This window comes from Meriones unguiculatus, chromosome 16, assembly GCF_030254825.1.
Source record: "Meriones unguiculatus strain TT.TT164.6M chromosome 16, Bangor_MerUng_6.1, whole genome shotgun sequence".
Classification (NCBI taxonomy): Eukaryota; Metazoa; Chordata; class Mammalia; order Rodentia; family Muridae; genus Meriones; species Meriones unguiculatus.
Genome location: NC_083363.1, coordinates 2,244,929 through 2,255,475, shown reverse-complemented (window position 1 = coordinate 2,255,475; position 10,547 = coordinate 2,244,929). Strand labels below are relative to the sequence as shown.

At 47.7% G+C, this 10,547-nt stretch overlaps 1 protein-coding gene across 1 annotated transcript; it reads right to left on the bottom strand.

Annotated features, from left to right (window-relative positions):
* Window positions 1-3,035: 3,035 nt before the first annotated feature.
* Window positions 3,036-9,725, bottom strand: LOC110565385 (butyrophilin subfamily 3 member A1-like). The gene is given in 13 exon segments (XM_060369080.1): window positions 3,036-3,648; window positions 3,651-3,800; window positions 3,803-3,886; window positions 3,889-3,990; window positions 4,332-4,358; window positions 5,107-5,133; window positions 6,588-6,614; window positions 6,697-6,717; window positions 6,941-7,141; window positions 7,252-7,454; window positions 7,456-7,513; window positions 8,340-8,690; window positions 9,641-9,725. Coding segments are annotated over 13 exon segments (1,869 nt in total). The 3' UTR covers window positions 3,036-3,115.
* Window positions 9,726-10,547: the final 822 nt, after the last annotated feature.

Sequence of the window (10,547 nt, the reverse complement as noted above, 5' to 3'; positions counted from 1 at the left end):
TGATTGTTCAGGCAGCAAAATGACTCGATCTTTTGTTTTGTTTTGTTTTTTGTTTCTTTTGTTTGTTTGTTTGTTTGTTTTGGAAGCTGCTAACATACACTTCCTATTTACTCCAGTAACTAATTTTATTTCTTCTCAAGTCTTTGGTGGGGTTTAAGACCAAATAGTTATAGTGCCACAATTAAGCTTAAGTTGCTTACAATTTAAAAAAATATTGTCATATAGTTAATACCAATAAGGATAAAAGTTAATTTAGGTATAGAACTCTAAGAGTGTCAAGATAGGATAATCAAATACTTTTTCCAAATGCACATGGACTGGACATTGGACATTTAAATCTTACCTAATAGTTTTCATAACTGTTTTATAATTATTATTGCATTGAAAGAAAAGGAGTCTTTCATTGGACTTAAATGAGGAAGTGTTGGTATAATGTTCTTATGGAATGTATACAATTTACCCTTGTTCATTCACATGCTGATTTCTCTACCCCACTATCTGGTTTCAATCTAGACAATGCATTGTGAGGCTTATTCTAAGCATCACAGTTTTCAAGTTTTGTCACCATTAGTTTTCTGCGCTACAAATAAAACAACCAGGCAGTACTGAGCAATGGAGAGAATAGGGCGGGACATCCTGGTACAGAGGAGGGAAAGGAAGGGGAGTGAGAGGAGGGTTAACACGGGAGAGATCTGAGAGGAGAGGACCTGGAAACACCAGGGAAGATGAACCAGACCAAAGATATGACTAAAAAGCAAGAATAATGTGGGAAATCTGAATGGGAGGAAACTATGCAGGCTTGGAGGTTTAGGATGGAGTAATTATTGACCAGCATTGTGCTCTAGGTTAATTAAATAAATCCTAGTCTCTCTGTGGTGATTTGGGTATATAGCTGGTTTAGGAAAACTGCTGATTAACTAAAAGATAAATCAATAATAAATATTAAAAATCAACAACAAAGTCACCTACCCAAGGAATAGCCTGAAGGAAACTCAGTAATATTTAACCATCACCCTACAATGGCTAATAGCTGAATACTTGGAATTTACCCAGGTGTCCTTTACAATAGGTTTGGCCCTCTGAACAAACAACCAATCACAGAACTGGCTAGCTTGAATTTTCTGAACCTGGCTGTAACCCTAAATAAAAACCCCTCTCTCCCTGAGCTTGGAGCTCTGCACTCTAGAACCACCGCACTGGTGACACTGTGGGCCAGAGCTCAAGCTTGTAATAAAAGACCCTACTGAGTTTGCATGATAATCGGCTCCTTGGTGGCTTTGGGGTCCTCAAGACTTGGGCATAACACAAATAACAGTCAGCCCTGGCTCCAGCCAGCCATGCAGAAGACTGGGGAGCTGGGGACACCCAAGTCCTCTGAGAAGAACCCATTCCTGTTTTTCACCCCATTCCCAGCTATGGTGCAGCAAGCTCTACCATAAACATAGGCCAACTGGGCACCATGGTGCATGCTTGTATATGCCTTACCCTTGTTAATTCAAATGCTGACTTCCCCACCTCCAACTCTCTGGTTTCAATCCGGATATTGCATTGTGATACTCATTATAAACATCCTGTCTCAACTGTTGTGTAAACAGGACAAAATAAAGCAACTAGATACAATGTTGTGCAATGGGAGGAGCCAGAGGACAGGAAAGAGGGGAGGAGCTAGAGAGCAGGAAAGGACTGGGAGGAGAAGGAGGAGAAGGGGCGAGAGGACAGCAAAGAGAGCAGAACTGGAGGAGAGATCTTGGAGGACGTGGAGCATGAACCAGATCTAAGATTTCACAAAAAGCAAGTATAATGTGGGAAATCTAAATGTTAGGAAACTGAGGGCTTGGAGGTTTAGGAGGGAGTAAATATTGCCCAGCATTGTGTTCTAGTTTAACTAAAAACCCAGTCTCTGTGTGGTGATTTGGTTATACAACTGTTTAAGATTAACAGCAAGCTTTACTAGAAGATAAACCAATAGTAAATATTAATCATCCCTTACAACACTCTCACTTAAAGAAACAATTATTAATGAATTCAGGATATCATAAAAGATTAATTCTTTAACTTGATAAATGCTGTTTATTTGTAGTTGTTGCTTGTTTTGTTTCAAATGCTGAGGATTGCATCCCCACACTTCACACATGTGGGTCATGTCCTATGCCATGAAACTGTCTCAGGAACTCTACAACACATTATGCAAAAGGAAGACACACACTCTCTGTCTCACTCAGGACTTCTCTGCTGTGATGAAACACCATGACCATAAGCAGTTTGGGGAGGAAAGGGTTAATTTCAGTGACATTCCCACAGCACAGCAGAGCATGAAAGAAGTCAGGACAGGAACTCAAGCAGGGCAGGAACCTGGAGACAGGAACTGATGCAGAGGCCAGGCAGGAGTGCTGCTTCCTGGCTGGCTCCATGGCTGCTCAGCCTGCTTTCTTACAGCACCCAGGACCAGCAGTCCAGGGTGGCACCCCCACAATAGGCTGGGGCCTCCCACATCAATCACTCATTAAGAAAATTCCCAACCAGCTTTCCTACAGGCCAAACTTATGGGGGCATTTTCTCAGTTGAGGGTCTTTCCCTCTTCCAAAATGCCTCCAATCTGTGTCAAGTTGACATTAAAAATGAGCTAACATGCATTCATTAATTTATGAACAAAACAGACCCCACAGTACTAATACAAATTTCTATATCTGTCACTTTTTATTGCTGGATCCCATGACCAAAGCAGTTTACAGAAGGAGATCCTTGGGGCTTACTGTGTGACAGGGAGCCAACCAGAGAAGACCACTCCAATGCACTTTATACGCAATTCAACGTCTTTATTCCAGCTGGCTGGGACTACACTCAGGTACTCCGGGACCCAGATGAAGCCCCAAGAGTGCAGAGTGTGGTGCTTGTGGATGAAAACTTGTCCTGACTCTCACCCGGCAGCTGCAGGGGAGCATTGCAGAAGCAAGCAGTTTACAGAACTAAGGTCAGTAGGAAGGGTGTCTTAGTTAGGGTTAATTGCTGTGAAGAGACACGATGACCACGGCAACTCTGATAAAAGGAAACATTTAATCTGGGCTGGCTTACAGTTTCAGAGGTTTAGTCCACTATTCTTAGGACATCAAGCATGTCAGCATGCAGATGATAGAGAAGGAGCTGAGAGTTCTACATCTTTTTCTTGGCTTTGGTGTTTTAAGGCAGGGATTCTTTGGGTAGCTCTGACTATCCTGTCACTTGCTCTGTATAACCTGCTGACCTCAACCGAACAAATATCCACCTGACAATTTCCAGGCAGTGATCCACACTGAGGGAACAAGGTGTCACCAGGGTGAGGGAGGAAAGGAGATTCTTCCCCTGGAACATAGTCCACAATACAAGAGCCTGGACAGAAACCCTTCCCAGGGGATCCAGAGACTCCTTCAAAGGAAGAAAAAATAACAACCTCTTCCCTCTCTTCCTTCATCTCCTCACCTACCTCTCCCTCATTCCCCTTAGAAACACTTGCTATGGAGCTGAGTGTCACTGAAACATTTCCAGACTTAATCTTGAAGTATGGAAAAAGAGTCCCCAAGAAGGAAGCTTCATGGAAGGAGAAAATGTGGGACATGTTACTCATGTTGTAGAAGGAGATGTCACCCTCGCTGTAGTCCACAAACACCCCACACTCTGGGGAGCTTCCCTAAGGGACAATGAAGCCCTCCCAGTGTCAATGTAGGCCCAATAGCCACTAAAAGACTTACCCAAAGTCCAAAACCCCTTCTCTGGTCTCTCAAAGCACCAGCCTTTCGTCTCCACACCTCCCCTACAGACCCCAGAGTCCTCCTGCTCCTGTCTCCATTCTGTATCTCCACCTCCCAGTAATGTCTCCCAGAGGAGATGCCTTCCCTGCCTAACACACAGAGAGGCCGTCCAAGCATGGAGTGGGGTCCTTCAGGGCCACACTCATCCTGTCCTGGGAGACAGCAAGGATGGGGTGGGCAGCGTCTGGATCCAGAGTGACAGGCCCTGCAGGGAGAGTTGCCAGTCATGGGAGGTCCTGTCCAGGCCCTAAACAAGGCCACAGCTGCCCCCACCTCCACCTCAAAGCCCCTTAGTTCCCTCTAGGGGGATATGTCCCTCATGTAAGAGCCTTGTGGCTCCAGCCCATGGCTTGCAAGCAGGGGAAATGACCAAAAGGCTGGTTAAGGGCTACAAGGTCACAGGGTCCTTGAGAACCAGACCCAGCTTAGTGACTGTCCCTCTGCCACCCAACACTGTCACCACCTGGGTCACCACAGGGAACCAAAGGAGAGAGCAGAGCAGTGGAAAGGGCAGGAGGGACGTCCCTAAGGAGCACAGTCACTCACAGGCCTGGAAGAACTCCTTGCGCCAGTCTACAAGAGAAGAACAGGTCACATGAGGGGCTTCAGACACTGCACCCTCTGCTCAGCAGATGACCCCAGAAAACATTTTCTGAGGACACAATTCCCACTTCACACACACACACACACACACACACACAAGCTTAGGAAGCCATAGAGAGTACCCTGTGGCTCTCTTCTCTCCTAAACAGTACTTCTCTGATAGTCCATGGGAGAGGGGCCTCATGAGCCCAGCCCACATCTGTGACAGGAAACTAATGGGCCCAGGCTTGTGCAGGGGTCCTTTGGTAGCCACAGCTCCTGACACTCAAGAAGACAACAGCTGTGCTGTGTGGGCGTTTATGTCAGCTTGACACAGGTAGGGTCATCTGGGAGGAGGCACTCTGAATCGAGAACACGCTTCCATAGGATTGGCGCGTGGGGCCTTTCTTGGATTGATGGTTGATGTGGGAGAACTCAGCCCACTGTGGGTGCTGTCATCCCTCGGCAGGTGGTCCTATGCATAAGAGAAAAGACACTGAGCAAGAGCCACGGGGGCAATCTGGTAAGCAGCACTCCTCCATGGCCTCTGTGTCACCTCCTGCCTCCAGAGCGCCGCCTGTTTGAGTTCCTGCCTTGACTTGCTGACACGATGAACTTGGAAGTGTGAGTCAAACCCTTTGCTCCTTGAGTAGCTTAGGGCGAGGTGCTTCATCACAGCTGTGGGAACGCTAGGACACAGGTTCTGCCCAGACGATGGCAGTTGACCATAGTCACTCACCTGCATACAGCTGGGTCTTCCTCCAGGCTGGAAAGGAGCACAGTCTGGTGAGGATGCAGTCAGAGTCGCCCCACCCACAGTCTACCAACCCTGCCCTCCCTCCCCTCTAGAGGGGAGCCCATACCTAGAGGGACAGAGGAGCTAGCCCCTGCAAGATGCGGAGGCAGCAGGGGGTTATGGGAAATTCCCTGGACCACAGGTGACAAAGATGGCATTGTAGGCTAAGTTCCCCCATCACCCCGATTCTGTGTGGCTTTTAGCATTCACATAGCTGCCTCTACTTCAAAACCCAAAAAGTAAAATAATAATAAAGGTAGTGGTATTCTGTAATCGCTCAGCTTCACTGTTAACAAGCAAAACTTTACTCTGTGAGAAAATATCTTAGAGAATAAAATGAAGTTATTCTACAATTGAAAGAAACCATTACATCTGGATTGGTTGAAAAGATACATTTGGAGGTGTGCTGAAAAGGACACTGTGTTTAAATGTGGGCGTGAAGTGAGTTCTTGGCAGAAGAACCCGGCATTCCTCAGAGGAAATATCTCTACAGCCAGGCACCACCATGCCACCAGCACCCAGCTCACCCTCCCCTCCCACTTGATAAACCCCCTCAGGACCTATAGGAACAGACTCCCTGGGGGATGACTGAGGAATGGGGACAGGACTGACTCCTGGATCTGTGACCTTTGTTTATGTATAAACCTCTTGAACTGGATTTTCTCAATTTGAGAAAAGCTAGAGTCAGCTGAGAGGAGGGAGCCTCAAGTGAGAAAATGTCCCCATCAGACAGGTTGTAGGCAAGGTTGTGAGACATTTCTTAATAGAATGATTGATTGAATGTTTTATTGATTGATTGAATGATTGATTTACTGATTGATTGATTGATTGATTGATTGACTGATATAGAAGGAGCCACCCACTGAGGGTCGTGCCACCCCTGGCAGGGGGTCCTGGAGTGTTTCAGCAAGCAGGCTGAACAAGCCACTGGCAGCAAGCAAAGAAGCAGCCTTCCCTGTGGTCTCTGCTTCAGCTCCTGCTCCAGGTTCCCGCCTTGAGTTCCCACCCAGTATTCCTCAGTGATGGACTGTGATGTGAAAATGTACAAGACAAGTGAACCCTTTCTCCCCAAAATGCATTTAGTCATGGTGTACATCACAGCAAGAGAAACCTAACAGAGACACCTTCTTTAAGGAAATATTGAGGCTGCTGTTTGCTCCCGGGTGTGGACAACAGTCTAGAGCTGCTGGAGCCCAAAGAGTCAGCAATAAAGGGGTCAAGAACTGGATAGATTAGGACACAGGGCACATGCAGGAATCACATGTCTTCCAGCTCTGGGCAGAGATATGAAGGAGACCACAGACCCTCCCAAAACCTTCCACTTCTGTCCCCAAAAGGATTCCCACTCTGCCTAGAATCAAGGAGAGGGCACACATGGCCCCATGTGCCAGAAGGAACCATGGGACATTGGGAAGGTCACTCACCAGCCCTGTAAGCACACTTCCTCCAATCTGAAAAGTGACACACAGAAGTCAAGGGAGCTGCTTGACTATGGAGGGGAACAGGGGGCTCAGAAGGAAAAGCCTGACTCACCAAGCTCTGCCTGGAGTGTGCCTGGAAAACAGTGAGAAGAGGGAGGGAAAAGAAACACATGTTGTCTTCCTATTAGTCTAAGCTAGAGACCACCTGACCAGCAGACTCCAGCCATCCTCTTCGGGTGCTCTTGGCCACCTACTCTGATCCCAGAGCACCAGGTCTTCCTGGAGACTCTGGTCCTGTTGTTCACCACTGTTGTGATTTACTGGTGTTCCTGTCCTTCCCCACTACCGTGACTTACTGGTGGTCCTCAACGCAGCCTCCTTTGTCTTCTGGATCTCCTCCTTCTCACGCTGAAGATTCTGTCGTTCCTGCTGCACCTGCAGCCTTGCAGAATGCTCTCTTTTGAGATAATAGCTTGTCCCTAAGACTACAAGTGCCAACATGGCCAGGCTCACAACAGAAGCTGTCATCCATGGGGAGTCCTGAGGGAAGAAGGGCTCTGTGGCCCAGGCAGAGAGAAGTTTGGGAAAACCTGAGGGCAGGCAGACCAGCACACTCCAGAAAGGCCATTCACTTCCCAGGCATAGAGGAGTGACACCCAGCTCTCACCTGGGATGACCGTGGCCATGGCCTTCTCCTGGCCCAGGGTGGGATTGAAGACAGAGCAGGTCACATTCCCCAAAGAGCTGTCTGTCACCACCAGCGAGGTCTCCATGCTGAACAGCCCTTCAGCATCTTCAGTATGAGTCTCAGAGGATGCTGGGAGATTTTCCCCTCTGGAGTCTCTGCACTGCACCCGGGGCTTCGGGAAACACACACACGCCACCATCTTGTGGACCTTTGATGTGCACCTCAGGGACAGAACCCGTCGCTGCAGGAGGACAGATGTGATGACCCTAGAAGCCACACTCAGGGTTCCCAGGACCAACTGTGTGACATAACTACAGGGGAGAATTTCACAGGGCACATGGGAGCTGAAGAGGAAACGCTCTCCTGGGTTGGGCCTAGCATGAGCCTCTATTGTCCTACAGAAGAAAGATAACAGAGCCCAGAATGGGAACAGAACATGGGCCACTCTAATCAACCACATGACCCAGGAAACTGAAGGAATTGAACCCAGGAGCCTTGATACAGAAACAGTCACTCCATCTCTCTGTGAATCACACAACCTGTGAGCCCAGCTCTCCCCTCCAGGGAAGACCACACCCTGAACCTCCCTCCTTACCCTCCTCATCATTTGCCTTAAGCATTGATCATTGGCCTGGTGCACTCTGATTGTCCTGCCCACATCTGAACTGTAAATTCCAGCACATGTGTCTATCCTAACTGACAGTGACTGTGGTCCCCAGAACAAGGCCCAGCACCTTTCAAGGCACCTAATGTAAAATGTGGGTTGACTTAACCTATGCAGGAATGTACAACACATTTCTCAGATCAAAGTGCAAAACTAAAAGTAAATGGAAATAAAAATGAGAGACCATAACCACATTACTGGAGCACCCCCATGAGCCCAGCATTAGGACAAGGGACTCAGAGGTGTCCTCCACTGCACAGCTGGCTCAAGGACAGTCTGGCCTGCTTGAGAACTTCTCTCAACAAGAAAGACAAAACAAGGAGCTGAGTGACATGAGCCCTTTGTTTCCTCCCACATTCAAGTGGTCACACAAGAGCTTTAGGACAAAGATCAGTTAACCAACCTGACACCTTCAGTTCCAAGATGGCCTCTTCATAGAAGTCTCCCTGTTGGAAGTGGCAGATGTATACCCCACTGTCTGAAGCCTGGACCTTGTGGATGCGCAAGGCAGCCTTGCCTTGGTGGAACTGGTCCTTCACCAACGAGGTCCGCCCTGAATACTCAGCCACCTGCTCCTCCTTTTGCTCTTGTTGGTCCCGATAGACAAACACTGCTACTGAGAATCTCCTTCGGAACCACCTCAACTCCTCCATGTTCTCCACATTCATGGCTGGAGACACAGAGCAGGGCAGTATGGCTTCCCCACCTGGTGCTGCCACAATGGGGTCAGAGGGAGCAAACACCAAGAACTCCTCTGTGGACACAGACATAAATGTGAGAGGACAGGGGAGACACAGGTCCATGCAGAGAACACACACAGTTAGGTAGAACATCCTGCAAGCAGGAGGCAAGGGGCAGAGGGAACTGTCTTAGGCATTGTGGATTGGGCACCCATGACTGATGCACAAGAGATCTTCAGACCATACCAGTGTAGCCCACAAATAATGTGAGACACTCCTTCTGCTGCCTGTGTCCCTGGCCCCAGACCCTTCCATGAAGAAACCTCCTGGGCATTCCTTCTCCAGCTTGTATGCCCCGGGGCACCTGGGTGCCTGTCAGGTAACTGGATCTCAGCAGAGCTCAGCTTCAGTAGGTCCAGGTGGACTCATGCATTTGTGAAAGGCTCTGCAGATGCCCACACCATTCGCAATGTGGCTACACTTTGAGAACCACTGATGTCACAGAAAACCCAGGAACCTTCCAGGCCACATTCCTAATTCAGTATATCAGTCCACATCTTCCTCCTCAGGAGACCCAATCAGATCTTGTTAAAGGAGAAAGCTGTCCATCTCACTCTGAGTGCCCTTGGCTCTTTAGAAATGGACACTGAAAGGCATCAGGCCCAGCAGGGCTGGTCCCACCTCAGCTCCTGATCTCTCTCCCTGCCTCACTCTCTGCAGCCAGCACTGGCCTCTGCAGCTCCTCACTCCCCAGGACAGCTCCAAGGCTGTCCCCACTATGCTCCTCAGCTTGGGTCTGACTATGGAGCTCAGGCTGGCAAGGACTCCCAATATTCCTAGTTCCTGCTGCTCAAGATCGATGCAGGCATGCTCACCCTAGGTGTGTGTTACTAAGTCTCTGTAAGGGACACTGGAAAAATGCCAGATCCCATGTTTAAATGAGGCTCCTGCACATCTGAGCTGCAGAGCGCCAGGTAGAGCCTACTCACTGAGGGGACACAGGAAGAGACCAGGACAGACTTACCTGTGGACCCCCACGTGAGCAGCTGTGCAAGGACAAACAGGCAGGGAAGATGGCAGGGTGGAGAGTGCTTGCAGCAATTTTCCATGACCTCAGAGATGGGGAGAAAAAAGGTGAGGCAGACCTATAACCTTGGGTAGCAGGAAGGTAATACCAATAAGGATAAACATTAATTAAGGTTTAGAACTCTAAACTTGTCAAGATAGGATAATAAAATACTTTCTTCTAAGTTGCCAAATACAAATGGACTGGACATTGCACATGTAAATCTTACCGAATAATTTTCATAACTGTTTTATAATTATTATTGTATTGAAAGAAAAGGAACCTTTTTTTGGACTTAATGGGGAAAATGTTGGTATAATGTTCTTGTGGAATGTATACAATTTACCCTTGTCCATTCAAATGCTGATTTCTCTACCCCACTATCTGGTTTCAATCTAGACAATGCATTGTGAGGCTTATTCTAAGCATCACCTGTCTCAAGTTTCTGTAAACATGCTACCACTTGTTTTCTGTATTGCCAATAAAACAACCAACCAATGCTGAGCAATGGAGAGAATAGGGTGGGACATCAGGGTCTGGAGGGGAGGAAAGAATCGAGTGGGAGGAGAGTTAACACAGGAGAGATCTGAGAGGAGAGGACCTGGAAACACCAAGGAAGATGAACCAGACCTCAGATGTGACTAAAAAGCAAGTATAATGAGTGAAATCTGAATGGGAGGAAACTATGCAGGCTTGGAGGTTTAGGATGGAGTAATTATTGCCCAGCATTGTGTTCTAGGTTAATTAAATAAATCCTAGTCTCTCTGTGGTGATTTGGGTATACAGCTAGTTTAGGAAAAACCCGCTGATTAACTGAAATATAAATCAATAACAAATATTAATGATCAACAACAAAGTCCCCTAT